The sequence below is a fragment of the Lepidochelys kempii genome, chromosome 13 (genome assembly GCF_965140265.1).
Source record: "Lepidochelys kempii isolate rLepKem1 chromosome 13, rLepKem1.hap2, whole genome shotgun sequence".
NCBI classification, from domain to species: domain Eukaryota; kingdom Metazoa; phylum Chordata; order Testudines; family Cheloniidae; genus Lepidochelys; species Lepidochelys kempii.
In genome coordinates, this window is record NC_133268.1 from 15,949,643 (window position 1) to 15,967,177 (window position 17,535).

General features: G+C 40.3%; 1 protein-coding gene across 5 annotated transcripts in view; it reads right to left on the reverse strand.

The window, feature by feature from the left end:
• The window catches only part of PTPN1 (protein tyrosine phosphatase non-receptor type 1), a 65,800-nt gene that overhangs the window by 11,684 nt on the left and 36,581 nt on the right, over positions 1-17,535 (reverse strand). For 4 of the 5 annotated variants that reach the window (XM_073309428.1, XM_073309432.1, XM_073309431.1 and 1 more), the window contains exons 2-5: positions 12,504-12,594; positions 10,161-10,261; positions 6,407-6,505; positions 3,013-3,150 (exon numbers count right to left, since the gene is read on the reverse strand). In XM_073309428.1, coding sequence (XP_073165529.1) covers positions 3,013-3,150; positions 6,407-6,505; positions 10,161-10,261; positions 12,504-12,594 — 429 coding nt within the window. Of the gene's footprint in view, positions 1-3,012; positions 3,151-6,406; positions 6,506-10,160; positions 10,262-12,503; positions 12,595-16,201; positions 16,337-17,535 lie in introns of all 5 variants that reach the window. The other variant, XM_073309433.1, reaches the window with a different exon arrangement.

Consider the following 17,535-nt stretch of genomic DNA (forward strand, 5'->3'; position numbering starts at 1 on the left):
AAGTGACCAATTTTCAAAGTATATTACATTCAAAGGGATTTCCAACATCAGTCTTGATGCTGCAAATATACACATCTACATTCTACAGTTCATAAGGAAATGGGCAGGATTTCACTTGTACTGCCCTATATTGCATTCATGCCACGCTGCTTTCTCTTTCCAAATCTTACCTTGAAAAATGATTCCCTTTAAATTTATGATGGACTAATCCTACTCACCATTCTATTACTGTATCCTTCCAGTCTCCATTCTTTAACCGTTCAGCAAGAATACTTGCTTGCTCGCTCATTTGCTGCTTTCCTTTAATCCAGGGGTCGGCAACCTTTGGCACGCGGTCCATCAGGGAAATCCGCTGGCGGTCCAGGACAGTTTACCTGCAGCGTCCGCAGGTTCGGCTGATCGCAGCTCCCACTGGCCGCGGTTCGCCATCCCCAGCCAATGCAGGAAGCGGCGCAGGCCGAGGAATGTGCTAGCTGCCGCTTCCCGCAGCCCCCATTGGCTGGGGACAGTGAACCGCAGCCAGTGAGAGCTCCGATCAGCCGAACCTGCGGACACTGCAGGTAAACAAACCGTCCTAGCCCGCCAGTGGATTTCCCTGACGGGTTGTGTGCCAAAGGTTGCCAATCCCTGCTTTAATCTAACCCAATCCTTTTTCCTATGAAGTTTTCCCATTCTGCATTTAAGAGCTGCTGAACCCAATTCTAAAGCACTACTTGCTTGTAAAATATCATGAATGTCTAAGGAGCTATATAATTTACAAATAATTCTCTCACCATAAAAGCCTTGTGATATTTTGAATGAAGGACACTAGATAAAACTAAATTATACAGCATAATTTTACAGTTTATAGTTCAGCTGTTCATTTTATCCCCATATACAATGGGCACTATGCCCTTCCAATAGATGGGCTGGCTGAACTCTTTGGAAAATGAGGTACCTCAAGTTGCAGGAGCAGCTCAGACCTGTCCAAAGCAAGGACCTTATACTAGCACAGTCTTTTCCTTCACAACCAACGTCTACTAAGTTGAAAGCAATCTCAGAAGACTTAAGACTGATGCTCTCAGCCTCCTGAAATCTTGAACCAAAGCTTTAGAAGTTTGTCTGCTACAGACACTAACCTGGGATGTTTTTTCTGACAAATTCTGAGTTCTTGCTAGTATAGTTTGGCTAGTGAAATTTATACCTGACAATGGGCCTATTTTCAGCTTCCTGGCAAGAGGGAGCATAGAAGCAAGGTGCTAAATCTTTAGGAGAGATTATAAATATTAGGTGAGGGCGGACAGAGTGCTTATCCAATAACAGGCAGTACTAGGTTTTAAAAAGCTAACTAAAAAGGCAAACTGAAATCAAAGTAGAACTGAAATTAGCATGTCACTAAAACGTATTTGACATTCACTACCTGTCCACATGCACCTGCTCCAGCACAGGTTCGGGGTGCTCTGTGGACTTCAATTTTAACTAGATGCAGATGTTAGTTTTGATCAGATGTGCTCACTGTAGCTGCCCCTTTAGCCAATCTCCTCTAGCATAGTTTCAGTGCCCCGCCCCTCCCTCTGCTCTGAATGATTCTGCTACGACTCCTCTCTGCTGTGTTTATCCATGTGTGCAGTGTATCCCCAGCACTGCTTTGCACTGTTCCCCACTGCCCCCATTGTAATGTTTTATTTTGTCACTGCCAAAAACAGAGAGTCCCCTTTTAGCAACTAAGGGCCTGAGCCTCAGGGGGGCTCCATGTAGGCACACAGTCCCACCTGCACAGAGCTCATTGCAGGATCAGGGACCAACGCTGCTGGGTGTCAGTTTAGCAGAATGAGTAAAGACTCAATCAATGGCAGAGCGCCTCCTGTTGACGCAGCACAGTGAAGACACTGGGGTAAATCGACATACACCGACTCCAGCTACGTGAATAACAAAGCTGGAGTAGCGTAACTTGGGTAGATTTACCCTGGTAGTGAAGACAAGCCCTAAGTAAGGAAGGCTGCTGATTCCCTTGCTGAAGGCTTTCAGTGTGAAGAGGTGAAGATTTAAGTCCATGTAGGAGGGATGATAAGGACACAAATTCCAAGAAAAGGTGTTTTCAGAAGATGTTTTTTAAAAAGCTCCATGTATACATTCCTTAGCAAATTGGTAATGATTGAGTGCTTGGAAGAGCCATTATTTCAGACATTCCTGTACGGAGGTACTGGACTTTTACACAGTGATGTTATAAAGGTAACACTGCCCTAACGTTCCACACTGAATCTAAGACTAGGTCTCTACCTGCGGCAGTGAGTTAATACACTGCATGTCCCCCTATAGCAGTGTAGATAGTGAGTGTCTTCACTCTATTCATCTAAGCAATGCCTCCAGAACCTTAGGGTATGTACTCTACAGGGCTCTACACTCCCTGAGCAGTGCCTCCTCTATCTACACGGCTGTGTTTAGCAGAGTAGGGTCCCGCTGCCTCCCTGCCGCCAGGGCCTTTCCTGAACACAATGAAAGAGTCTGGCAGTGGGGAAAGGCTCTGGCAGCTCCCTGCCGTCTCTCCCTGGCCAGCCTGCCACACACACACACACGTTTAGATGCAGCCTGCTTTTCATTGCAGTGTGTAACTACACATACCCCAGAAGTAGCTGTCACTGTAGAGAAGGCCTAATGCTGAAGATGTCACAATAGAATATCTATTCATTCAAATTGTGTTTTGAATTACAACAGTTAACCTCATAAATGTTAATATATGTTGATTCTTTACACTTTGGAGTTTAACTTCTATGTTGTTGGGGAAAATCAAAGGCTGAAAAAAGTGTTTATCCCCACAACCAGTACAGTCTAGAGCAAATTGCATTGGCATTCACAGACCAGAGCAACGCTAACATATTGAGAACCTCCTAATTCACTGATGGGCATGTTACCCAATTTCAGCATCCATTCCCTTTGTACTGGAAGCCTTTACAAACCAGGATCAGGAAATACAGCTCCATGATGGGGAATTCAAGGACAACACTATTTGACTGGTATGCTTTCCATACTTACGGTAAGGTTTTCTAATTCTAGCTGTCGTACTGTGTAATATGATTTTATATCTTCAGAAATCAAGGTTAACTTCAAGTTTGTATCCTCAAAGAGCATTTCTTTCTCCTCTTTCTGTGGCCAGTACTGTGCACATTTTATCTAAAAAAGAAAACAGAGGAAAAGCACTAGTCACTTGGGTCTATGCTAAAGGTGAGAAAAAAGGAGTGTTCCTTAATCCAGTATTTTTTAAGTTATTATTAATTACATGTATTAATGTGGCACTAAGGAGCCCTGAGGTCTAGTATATTGCAATAAATTCAAACATACATTTCTAAAAAGAAAGGCTAGTTCTTGCAGGAGGGCGTCCTGCTTCCAGTACATCATGCAAGTACTACCTCATCACATCTTGGTATCTTTCACACAAAGGCCCAGAGGCTGGTCCTCACTCCACCCCTGGAAAATTCCCAGAGCACAAAGGTGCCTTAGGGTGGATGTAGCTCTTGTACTCATCCCTGGCACAGGGGTGTGCTGGGGTTGGGGGAGGGATCAGGGCTGTGCAACGCTGCTGTACGTCAGAGCAGCCCCCCAGGAAATCTCATTAAAAGCACCCCAGTATTTTTATTTGGACCCTGCATCAGTAGTCCGTATAGCATGAAGAGATTCAATTGGCTCCTATACATTTAAAAGCTGGGGGACTCAGAAGAACTTCAGAGATCGTGATTTTAGGCAGTTTCACTTTGCAACCAACAGGCACATAAGATGAAGTTGGACTGAACATCTCAAGGGAGGAGATCACAATAGGAAAATAAGAGTTAATAAAAGACAGCACAATTTAAGTGTGAAAGCTTCTTTATAGAATCCATAATATTCTACATACAGAAAGGTACAGCATTACTAATTTGGAAGTAAAAATGTCAGATGAGATTTTGGGGTATCCATTCACTCCCCACAAGTGTTAAAGTCTTAGGAGATCATTGTGATTCCATATGGCACAGTTTAAAAGTTAGAAAACTTTAATTGAGCTAAAAAAAGGAGTCTGCAAATATTCCTGTTACCTAGCTTCTGCCTGCACATAGTAATTTTCTCAGTAATAATTTTCCAGGAAACCGAACGTCTGCACCAATAAACTGTTGACATGCTAGAAACTTAAATGAGTCAGCCAAAAATACAAGTAGTGCATTTTGCTCTGTACAAAGGGGAAATGACACTAAGGGATCTTGTTAGCAGAATACATAAAGTCTGCAACCATGTCTCTGACCTCTAGACCTATATGGATATTATGAACGTTGACAACTAAACTGCTACTTTTCAGAATTTAACAAAGCTCCTCCAAAACAGGATTTTGATCAGTGTTCCAAATCTGTTTGCACAGGAAACGGATTACTGCACATAGCTAATGCTTCTTATATTAAATTGTAAATAAAGTGGCCTTAATTTGGAGTGGAACAAAGTTGAAATAAGAAAACTAGTTATTACATAGTTTATCACCAATGAAAAGGAAATCATTATGATGGGATGGTAATAAAATGTGAGAGCTGTTTCTGTGTAATGGGAGTTGGGACGAAAAGAGTATTTTACCTCTAAGGGAAGTTTGAGACATTTTACAAATGGCTCTTTTTTTTTGGTAGATGGGGAAGGAATCGTAGGACAAATTATCAAGGCCTACAGTGCTTCCAACACTGGTTAAATACTGAGCAGGAGGACAATATGAAGCAAGGATACGTTATCTTCTGCAATTTTTTAAAAATTAAATCTTAGAACAGAGCAGTTAGTTTCAGGTCTAATTTCTGCACCAAATGGCTCTGCAAACATTTTGCTTAGTTCCACTGAAAAAAAATCTCTCACTGCTGTTTGTTGAGAAGCATTAGCCCTCTGCCCTAAGGGATCTTGAAAATTCTTTGCCTTGTTACTTTGGGGGGAGGTGGGGGGGATGGGAGGAGAGGAGAAGAAGGAGAGAGAGTGAGTGCATGTGGTTGGAAAGGGAAGGATGATTAAAACAGAATTACTGCACATCCCCTTTGAAGGTTACATTTCACTATTCCCATTACTAAAAAAAAAGCAAAAAACTCATATCAAGACCAGAGTTAGAACACAGCTCACTTGCACAACTGGTTTCCTGATGACCAGGAATTCTTTCCTGGTTATGCAAGTGTCCAACACTAGATCCCCATTAGTGGACACAACATGCCCACTTACCCTCCTCTGAAATGGCCTTACAGTCAGCAAAGGAACTAAAAACATCTCCTGGGCTAAAACCCACAATGTGAGTTTTAGCCCGCGAAAGCTTATGCCCAAATAAATTGGTTAGTCTCTAAGGTGCCACAAGGACTACTTGTTATTTTTTCCTGATACAGACTAACATGGCTACCCCTTTGAAAAAAATCTCAGTGTACAGTTCTAGTCAATCTTCAATTACTTTTGAATCAAATCTGCTCCATTGGCAGACCCACTACTGTGATCACACTGTGGCAGCTTCCATTAACAAGCAAACTATGGTAATTTCTCCTGAGCCCATGGCTACAGCACAAGTCCTGGGCCTAGGGATGGATGTCCCCCCCCACCTGCCAGGAAGCTAAACCATCCCTCCTGCTCGCTCATGCGGTGGAGAAGAAGTGGTAGAGCCTGTGCCCCCACCTGCTTACCAGAAGGGCTGAGCCCCTTTTGCACCCCACAGGGACAAGTGGCCAATACGTACAGAGATAGCTGGTAGATTTCCAGATATTTCACTAATTATTTTCTGGTGATCATTCCCTGTGTCTAACTCCCCTCATTCTCTGTCCCAACCTATGGGGAAATTTAGGTATGTAGGGGGAAGGGGTGAATTGATGAGCATAGGAAATATGTAGATCAGACGGAGTGGCACAGGAGAGTTTGAAAGAGAGTTGGAAACAACAAGAAGTTAGCTAACATCACCCTGATCAGTTTCTTTACACATTGCTCTTTTCTGTATATTTTGTCTGCCTTTAAATATAGACTGTTAGATCTTAGGGGCAATAAATTAATCTACAACTACTTTTAAGGCCCCTGGATAGTGCCAAAGTAACGTAAAGGGTCTTAATATAAATGGGAACCAGGGCCCCAGTCTCCAGCCATTACCAAAGAGGAACTACACATAAGCATCTAGCCTAGCAGGATTGAAGAGAGAAACCAAGTTAGTGTTCCTGTATGGAAAACTCCAGTTGCACTCAGCCCGTAGTATAGCTGAATTCAGAAGAAATTACAATCTGCTATTTGGAACTGGATAATTTCCACATATCCCTCAGTTAACCAAGATCCATTTTCAGATATTCAGCTTCTGAATCTTAGATATGCTTTGTTGGACAAAATTCTTTATATGCATCTTTCTGCCACCATTATGTTTTGGTTATTTATTTGTTTTTAAATACACGCAGCTAAAAAACACACATATACTTACTGATCCTTTTTCCATCACTCTGTTGAGCATGACAACACCACGGCTTTTCTGTTCCCAAACCATCTCCCAAAAGTGACCACAAGTATTTGGCAGAGGACCCTGCGAAGACAGAGAATCTTCTAGAGTAAGCGACATTTTCTGTGGAAATAGATTAGAGCACTGTACCCTAACTTTACAGCCTAATGCATGCAAGTAACTTCTCATTTTAAGAGTCTGAAATGCAATACAATAGCTTTAAGTTCCATTTTCCAACTATGAAGTCACTAGCTTGTGTGCACTATATCTGTTTCCCCACAGAAAATAGGAAGAGAGAAATGGTCTTATTTGCATGAAGGGAACTGGGAGTGGGAAAAAGAAAAAAAACCAAACACACAGAATTTGGTCAGGAAGGGCAAAAAAGGAATCTAATGGGGGAAATCTCACTCTGACCCAGTCAGCGGGATTTAAGAGTAAGTAGTTTGCAAAACTGGGGCCACCGTGATTGACAGTAAGTATATATTACAGGTAATAAAGACCTTGCTAGTAATAATGTGCCAAAGTTACTGACTGAGGCAGAGCAAACAATGGTCAGTCAAAAGAATGAGCCAACTATTGTGGACTGCTCAAACACTATACAGAATTCATTAGTCTTCTTCAATAGCTCCTCTATCAATTGTTCTTTAAGGAGTAGTCCTCTTCATTAGATCCCAAAGCTATCTACTTTCAAAGCACCTTCGCTTGTGTATCAAGATTTTCCTTTATCCCTAATCTCTCTGTTAGTTAATCTATGTAGCGGGGAGATATAATACCACCACACATCCTCTGAGGTGGTTGTTTTTTCATTTTTTTTTTTTGATAACCTAGACTAACAAAATTGTGCAGCTGTCATTTCTCACACCTCGCATGGCTCAAAGACAAAATAATGTGGCATTGTCCTTGAAAAGACTAACTGGATTCTCAGCGGCCTCATTTCAAATTGATTAAAGAAACACTGGGTTAGAACTGATATAAACTATCAGCTAAGTGTACCTGTTACTTCCTTGCCCTGAATAATAAAACAAGTAGATCTGTACCTACAATTGTTTTTCCTCATTTCCTAGGACATCACAGATCCTAATTAATTCATGGTTTTTTTTAAAAAAAAGTCTACTTCTGTACTACAGATTGGTGTTGATTTTCTGAAAATGAGGAAGAGCTCTTGACTTCTGCTAAAAAAATATTAATCCCAGTTTACCTTCATCTAATAAGCGTAGGACGACGAAATTTGGTGGTTTTTTTTTTTTTTTTTTTTAAACACACACACAAATATTACAGATGACTGTTCCCAGGAAACTGAACCATAAATCTCATTGTCTAAACAACATTAAGGCAAACAAGAACTCTGGCACAGGCTCAGAGTTAACAACTAACAAGTCATGCTATTAAGGTATAATTCAGTCTGATTACATATAAAGATGTAGAAGTTTAGATTAATAGGAAATGTAACTCAATGGTGCTATTTTTTAATATTAAAAAAAGTCTTAGATCTGTTTTTCTACACTTTTCCTGACTATTTTAAAATGAAACTTACAAGAGAAAATAGCTCCCAACAGCCTGACCTGAAGGTTTAAACTAGAAGATGAGATTCCTCACTACTTCTAAATAGTACACTGGTGATATAGCCTGCACTCAGTGGATAAAATACACACTTTTAAACCTCAGCTAGTGGAGAACTACATTGCTGTGTTGAGGCATCTATATTGAAGTCATAGGAAGGATCTTTCACTAGAGTTACATGTCCAGGAATGTGCTGTTGTTGGAGGACTGAGGATTTTAATAGTCCTTAAAAGTATAACTTATAAGGGGGGAGTTAATGTACTCAAAGTCCTCTTGCTTAACATTGTTTTGATCTTATGTCCCTGCTCCATTACAGGACATGCTCGTTTAAAGTTGTACAATACTCCCCTATAACGTCATTTGGCCGCATGATTTGTCCATGGCTGGCAGCCCTCTCCCCCCCCAAGCACCTCCCGCCCACCAGCGGACCCTGCGGATCAGCACCTTCCCCCTGCTCCCCCCCCCCCCCCGCCCACGGCAATTAACTGTCTTGTGGCATTCAGGAGGCTCGGGGGGGGGGGGGGGAGAGTGAGGATGCGGCGCACAGCCTCCCAGGCCCCTCCCCTGCCTCCTGGATGCCGCAAACCAGCTGACTGCCGCAGGCAGGAGGAGCAGGGGGGGAAGGCGCTGATCCGTGGGGTCCGCTGGCAGGCAGGAGGCACTTGGGAGGGTGGGGGGGGGGGTATAGGGGAGCTGCCAGCCTATTTAATACCTGTATTAAATTGCTTGGTTAAAAAATTGTTTTAAAATGTATATAATACCTTGTCTGGTGTAGTGGGGTGGTCACTATATTTAGACTTTCAACATCAGCAAGGATTATGCAAGTAACATTCTATAGAATCGCATGGTCTTCAACAATATTTACCATACCAGCTGCTTCAACTAAACTGGGATTAATTTAGATTTAAAATTGATGGTGTTTTGAACAAACATGATGATTGCCTGTTCTCTTCATTCCTTTGGCCACTGTCGGAAGACCGGATACTGGCTAGATGGACCTTTGGTCTGATCCAGTATGGCCATTCTTATGATAGCCTCCCCCAAATGTAGCACTAATAAAGGATTTCACCACTAGCAGGAAGTCCCTCTCTACACTGTTCTTTAGCTTGTAATTTTCCAGTTTCATCAGTGAAACGTGCATTTAAAAAACAAATACAAAAGGACAGCCTGTATACGCAAGATGCGATTTCAAATATAAAATATTGCAAAACCAGAATATTAACTGGTACTACACTTAAGAATATAGGCATCTACAGTTAATATTCCTTATAATATTGTTGTGTAAAGGAGCATGACCAGTTAACCAAAGGGATAGCAAACTGGCAAATATAGCCTAAATGTCAAACCCTTGATGAAAGTGTTAAGGAAGAGAATGGTCAGAGCACCTGACTTTTCATTTCCCAGTGAATCAGGCTGTCCCAAGTATTTGCATAAAAAACAAATTAGTTTGAGATGTAATAACAGAGATGGAGTCTTACGTTGCGAGGAATTTCTGAACTCTCAAATTAACTTTGCATTAATTTAGTTATGGTTTTAATTTGTGAGATTTTATATTTTGTGTATGTGTGCCTATTGTTGAATTTATTAGAAACCTAGACATGTTACTGTATGGATTTTGGATTTGAGATACAAGTTTCCTTTTCTGCCAAACTCCAGTTACCCTATTGTTTTAGATGTCCCTTAAGAGATCTGGATAATCAGGATTTACCACTAGATGGGTTTAAAGTCCAACAGACTTAAGTTTGACATCTAAAGGATGCAGTCTCTCAAGTGGCGAGACAGATGCACTATTATCTAACACAAGAGCCTCCATTTAATCCAAAGGCCGATCTGGAAACTGTACTGAGGCCATGTCTTAGAAAACAGGTCAGGCCAAATCCTGGTCCCATTAAAAGTCAATAGTGAAATTCCAATACACTTCAGTGAAGCCAAAATTTGGTTCGTGTTTAAAAAGGTGTTCCATCCACACTAGGAAAGTAGGGTGCAGTGTGGATAAAAAGTCACAGGCTAAAAATACAAGGAAGTCAGAATGAACTACTGGAGTCAGTGCTGATGTCAAGTGACAATACAATATTTGCAAAGTCATGTTTAACAAAAACTCTTGGAGCTGCTGGTTTGAGAGAGGGTATAAATTATTCTATCAACTATTCTGCAGTTGGTTTTTTTTTCTAGTAGTTACCTGGGTAAGGATGTAGCTCCTTTGGGCCTCTTCCATTTTTATCAAGCTGGCATTGATATAGTCATTGTCACCTCTGGTTAGCTTAATTCGACTGTGGTCAACTGTAGCACAGACAATCAGAAAACACAGGTTAATGCCTTCATGCATATGTTATGATCCACGACCAATTTCATCAAATGCTAGGACCAAAAATGTAACTTTCTAAAAGAACAAAAAAGTGAAATAGTAACAATAAAGAATGGTTTCTGAATGAAAAGTTCTTTGCACTTGCTGTACTGGGAACAGACAATAATTAGCACTATTTTATTGTGATAATGCAATTAGGGCCCAATTAAAAACAGTTGTGAAGTGTGGAGTATTTTGCACACACAATGATCACAATTGTATGTGCAAACCGGATAATTATGCACACAGATTTATATATCAAGCTACTGCTTGTACATGCAATCAGCATGTAAAAACTAATTCTACAACTGTATGCATATTTTTGCAGGTCTTTGTGAAAATCAGTTCCTTAAAATCTGGATAATAGATAAATTTGAACAAAGTGGCCTGTATCAGCAGGATAACCATCAAATGGAAACCTTAACCTCTGCTGATAGGTCCTACATTCAACTGAAAATTTTCCTAATCTATCCACCCCACCTACTGAACAAAAAAATTACTTGACACTTATTTTACTGGACTTCTGTTAGTTCCAAAGCTTGCAGTATTTATGATTCCCCCAATGCATAAGAATTTCCACATTTTACAGGAAAACCAAACTTATTGAAAGGAATATCATCTAAAGGAAAACAAAATCAACAATGGTCAACAAGAAAAAAATAAGACTCCTGAAAGTGATCAGTAAGCAAAGCTATGTGCAACATTATAGTCCCTACTGAATTTCTTGAAAGGCTGAACGGAATTTTAGTCTCTAAAGTGACTGTACAAGTTTTCCAGTATCTGGAAATATTTGTTTAGATGCAATATGTACAGGAATCCTGCGAGTGCAGCATACACTGCAACTGTTCTTTGTGTTTGTTCTAAGCAGTGCTAACTACTTATGCTAAACAACCTGTTCCACCTCGTATGTAGCTGTGACACTGAGTACATTTCCCAGACTGGAAGAAGAGCTCTGTGTAGCTCAAAAGCTCGTCTCTCTCAGCAACAGAAGCTGGTCCAATAAGATATTACCTCATCCACCTTGTCTCTCAAAACAGAGGACATAATAAATACACACTTGGGATGAGGGGAAAAGTCTCAAAAGTGCATCACGATTAGGGTTTCTGGTTTATTATAATTTAATTTTTCAGGGTTTATTTTTAACTTTGAGTTTTGTAAGGGTCCAAGTTGGAGCTTTCAAGGGCTTTCTATGAATAATCTCTTTGCAATGTTCCCTAATGTATTTTAACAGAGTGCTCTTGCAAACAGCAATATGCTAAAGTGTACAAGGGAACCTCTAACGAACACCAGCAGGAACAATTATTGTGCAAGAAATTCACAGAATCACAGAATATCAGGGTTGAAGGAGACCTCAGGAGATCTAGTCCAAACCCCTGCTCAAAGCAGGGCCAATCTCCATTTTTTTTAGTGCGCTTTAGAACTCACATCCCTGTAATCCACATTACCAGTCTGTGCAAACAAGCTCCTGGATACAAGTAACCATTTCGGGTGTTTATCCAATAAACGCTGATTGCATTTTTTGTATTAGGGTGTTTTGTCAGTGTTTATCAGTTAAAACTGAAAATCAGAAGCCCTAATCATGACCCACTTTGTGCAGGGAGAAAAGACTTAGAGGACTGAATATAAAGTTTCATCAACAGATATATAGGAAAACAAGGAGACCAGAGTTTCTGAAGTGACTAAGTTAAGAGCTAGCTAGGCTCGTTTCTTTGCTTCCTTTTTTCCCCTCTCAAACCAACTTCCAATTAAATTGTTTTGGCAAAATTCCTCCTGTCTCTGTACAGCTACAAACATTCTATATTAACTGGTAGCATGCTATATTTATTTTTACATTAATGGAGAGGATAACTGTACATTTAATACTGATAACAGATTTGTGCTATCCTACCCATCCTCTTTCTCTGTCCCTGGGATTTAACCATGAGACAACTACTTTCCCACAAAGACTTCTGTCCATGAACATTGCAGCTACTGCACACCGCTACAGTGTATTCCCATGACATACCACACTATGGTGTATTGTGACAGATCTCATGTCATGAAGTATATTAATGACAAGATTTAAGTCATGGATGTATAGCCATCCATTCAAAATATACAACCAAGTGCCTTCTGAGACACAAATTCTTAGAGGTTAACAGTCTGTTACAAATAATTGTGAAAAAAAAGGATACTTACAGGGGCTGACATCTCTGTACCTGTTTCGGTTTTTGTTTCTGGGATGTTTGGCCACTTTACATGGAAAGTCACTGGCTTCATGCCTGATATCCTAGAACAAAAGAATTAAGATGTTTGAACTTGCCAGCAGTTTGCAAGAAAAGCTTACAGTTCAGTGTGTCTGTGAGGGAGGGGATGTTGATTTTATTTTGTAGTCACCTGCAAGTGTCTGCTTATCATGGCATTTTAATTTACTTGAGGGTTTTGGACAGCAACTATTTAGAACAAATGTTTGCAGTTTTAGATTAAATACTGAGGTAAGATTATTTCTTGTAGTACAAGACACTGACTCGTTGTTGGCTATGCTAATATGTGATCAGCTTTTCACAAAGGAAGTACTGCAACACATTGTGCTTTTAGATGAACATATTTTACCTGATGTGGAGAATTGTGCATACATGTGACATTACATAAATATTTCCACAAAGTTATTCATCGCACGCAGCTACACATTAAAGTGTTCACTAAGAAAGATGGTTAGAAATGGCTATCATTTAGTATTCTACACATCACCATTTTATAAGTCTATATTAACAGCCCAAAACTGCAGTCATGTCTAGTTAAGTTAATTTGGATCCTTATCTCGAGTCATCAGCAAGCTGTTCTGGAGCTGCAAATGACAAAAGGGGTTCTTTGCACTCAGTGCATACTCTACATAAAAGCAAGGATGCCATTCCCCAAGATAATACTGACAGAATCATCCAGCTCTTCCTCCAGCCTTTTTTCAGATGTGGCTAACAGCTCAAGCCTCTGAGAGAAACTCAGAAGAAATAAAGCAGCACAATACTGCCCAACTTGAATATAAACCCTTATTTATAGAAATCAGGCAGACATACATATCATATGCTGCATAAGAGTACAATCTGTATGAACGTTGTTACCAGGACCATCAGAGAAGAGATCATGTCATTCATTGTAGATTATTATTTTTTATTGTTTTAAAACACACAGAGGCTGGAACAAAATCTGAATGAAAACTGCCAGAAATGCACTCGCTGCAGAGTTCAGATTTAGCTATTACAAGGCAATTTAAGGAGTCCCAAGACAGACATCTTGTGTCTGTGTGTAAAATGTACAGTTTAGCATGGCTCAAAGGCCATCCAAAAATACTAAAGATATTAGGGCAAATTCATCCCTTTCCACTAGGGTTGAATTTGAGACACTCTGATTTATGTGGTTAATCAAATTAAACTAAATTTTACAGTAAGAAATTTACATTTTTAGGATCATATCCTCAGCTGGTTAAACTGGTGTAGCTCCCTGACATAGAGCAAACATCAATTTATGCCAGCTGAGGATACGGCCCTTTGAATTCGGTCCAAATCAGACTGGTACTCTTTATGATTTTGCAGAGCGGTAACCTTAGGCATACAGAGAAGTGCTAAATCATAGGAATGTTTTTGTCCAAAGTGACCTACCAACTGCAAGCATTCAATTCCTTCCCCTCCTTTCTTACTCCTCCCCGTAGATTTAGCAGCAATCTCCGAGTATGTTGTACAGACTATATTGTGTGATGAGTTATATTTTATAACTACTTGCCCCAAATTAGTACAGTGATCTGACACAGCTCCCTGCTGAATAGGGCTGGACATCAGCTACTATCTTTTTATAACTTAACACATGGCTGCCTGTAACTCTGATGGAGAACGTAGGCTACCAGTATGATGAATATAGTCTCAACTTCAGCAGTACAACATCCCAGGAACATGAAGCCTTGGCAACTTACACACATCACAGACTGGTCATTTTTTATTTTAGCTTTTGCTACCATGCACAAATTGAAGTATCAAGACCAAAAAGGGAACGGCAAAAAGGGTTTTCTAAATCTACTCCCCACAGAGCCTACATAGTCTTTTTAAGCGTAAAGACAACGACATAGAGGTCCATGTGCAAAGAAATCAACATGTAATGTAAGCAAAAAAGTCTATATGGTTTTATTAATTCAATCCAATATATAAAGGGGAGGCACCAACCTGCCTTGTGCCACTGAAAGCCAGTAATGGCTCCTAAGTATCTAAACTGCTAACAGCAGCTTTTTTTTACATTTTATAGAAGAATTGCAATGATGCTTCAGTCACACAAAGGAACTTTAACTGATAGAAGATACTCTCCACCCTCCCCAAGAACTCGTTGCCACAAATACCATTGAAGCCAAGCGTTCAGTAAGGTTGAAAAGTATTAGACATTGATATAGACTAAGAATATTCATAGATATAGGAAAAAATCCTATACAAACGACAAAGCTGCTGCTGCTCACTGGGAGTGGAAGTTGTTTTTTTTTTTTTGTCAGCAGGAGACTCTCTCCTGCCGACAAACAACAGCTACACTGCGCGCCTTTTAGCAGCATGGCTGTTGCGACACAGCTGTGTCTCTAAAAGGTGCATCATGCAGACAAAGACTTAATAAAGGCAGTGATCTCTTTTCAAGCTCCAAGGTAGGAAAATATGCTAAATTTGCATTGCCTTAAGAAACTGTATGAAAGCTAGGTCAAACAGATGAGTTTGCTATTTAGATCTGAAGGCAGGAAGTTAGTAGGTGCTCTTGTTTTGCCTGATTGGGTATGTCTATACCCCTGGCTGGCCCATGCCAGCTGACTCAGGTTCATGAAGCTCAGGCTTAAGGGCTGTTTAATTATAGTGTAGATATTTGGGCTCAGACTGCAGCCCAACTGTCTACACTGTAATTAAACGGCCCTTAAGCCTGAGCCAGCAGGGTGGGTCTAACTGCAGTGTAGACATACCTGTTGTGGTAAATCACTGTCATGGAGGGTAATACTTTCTCTCAGGTAGCTCAAGAAACCCCTGGAGAGCTTTCAAAGTCTGTCCTTACTTTGAACTGGCTTCTACGCTAAATGGGGAGTCAGTGCAGTGAATGGAGCACCGCAGTGAAGTGTCCATAGGGACCTCTGATGCTAACTGTTGTCCTGAAAAAAACCCCAATTAGTCCATGGGGCTTCATTCTAAATCTAGCGAACTGCATAAAATAGTCAATCTTGAAAGTCATGAATGCATGGATCTCAGGAGCCAGATATATTTCTGATGGTAGTGGGTGGTGGTTCTTTTTTTTTTTTTTTTTTTTTTTTGCAGTGGTAGCTCTTTGTGCAGCCAATGGTAATGAGAAGTCCCGCAGAACACGAAATGACTTAATCATAGCACAGATGCCCTCAGTGGAGGGGGTTATTAAAAGAAGTGTCCTCTTCTGGCACAAGTTATTACATAAAATTGTCCACTCTAGGGTTTCTTGCACGTTCCTCAAGCTTCTGGTATTGGCCACTGTCAGGGATCAGTTACCAGATCGGCAATTTCAAAATGTGTCAGTCCTATGGTAGTATAATCTATGTAGGAAGCCACAATAAAAGAAAAAAAAAAGTACACTTTCAAAAATTCAAAACATGCAAGTGTCATGTCAGAGTGACTCAAAGTCAATGTCAGTATAATAAATGAAAGGCTGGTAGACGAATACAGGGATTGATAAGGATAATTAACACTTTCTTGAATTACATTTATATGGTGCCTCTACAGTGACACTATCATTTTAAAAGGGAAGCATAACACAATTTAAAATGTCATGCATTATAAAACTTGAGGACTAGAACTGAAAGTCAGTTTTCCGAAGTTAAATCTTCTGGTTCTGAGTATGACTCATTTGATAGCACTCACCTCATGGGTTTAAGTCCTGTACCCACCACAGATATTTCAGGGCAGTAACTTGTAGCTTTGGAAGAGGAAGTCTGTTGAAATGCTGTACTTCAGATGAGACAAATCAATGTTTTTCTGCCCATTTCTGATCTAGATCTATCATAATAATACAGGTAAAAGTTAAAGACCTTTCTGTGCTTTTTCAAGAGGGGAGAGCAGCTCTCAGCTATGTTAGGGGCCAAATGGGCCTCAGGACTCGGTAAGTGGAAAAGTCATTTAGAGTCAACTTTCCCCTTCCTCAAGCTGAGCACATTTTGGTCAGATCAGGGTTTCTGGCCCCTAGTACCATTAGCAGCTTTACAAAATACCATAAAGCTATGTAGCCCCAAACATTGAATTAAGTCACTATGTATAACCAAGTTCAGCTTTTTCCATTTTAGTTTTAGGCCACCTGCTACACTAACTTTATAGTGCCCTTCATCAGAATATATCAAGAGTGCTTTACATGCATCCTTATTTTATAGGCAGGAAACCGAGCCACAGAAAAATTAAGTTCCACATTCACATAGGTATTTAGGGTCCTAACTTCCACCGATTTCAAGTTAGGAGCCTACATACCTTTGTGGATCTGTCAGCAATCATTCAGGTACATTGTATTCATAATCATATGGTGGACATCACCTCCTCGCAAGCATTTGTGTGTCAGTAGTTACAACTCATATTACCATGGCGGGCGGGGGGAAGAGCTTGGTCCAAAGCCCACTGACTTCAATGGTTTGCATCTGACCTTAAGTCTGTAGATAGCATGATTAATGGGTAAAATGAAAAATATATTTACCCATAAACTCTTTGGGAAAATAATTTCCGTGCAGCATAGGGTAAGAGGTCCTCTGTTATATTGTCACTCACTGCCTGTCTATCTCTGGGAAACAGCAGTTGCCAAGACCCTATGAGCACAGCTACAGTGAGCCATAGTAGTCTGGTATACACTGAAATAATCACATATTTAACATTTAAAGCTTCCTTAATGCTTTTAGTAATCAGCACAACACTAATCTCAAAATGAACGAATTTTACTTAAAATAATCAATTTCCTAATCTCCATTTACTGATACAGGTGCCACAAAGAATGGCAGCACAATAAAATAAGTCACAATTAGAAGTTAAGGGAAAGCTGCTACTCTTTGGAATGCTCCTTTGCTAGGTGACGTCATACAGTACATAGCTTTTCCCTCCTGAGATCACAAGAGGAACAAGTGTTGAGGGGTCCTGTAGAAACAAACAGCTGGATTAATTTAGGGGAAAATCCTTTTTAGGTTCAAAGGGAAAACGCAGGACGTCGCAGAACTGAGTGC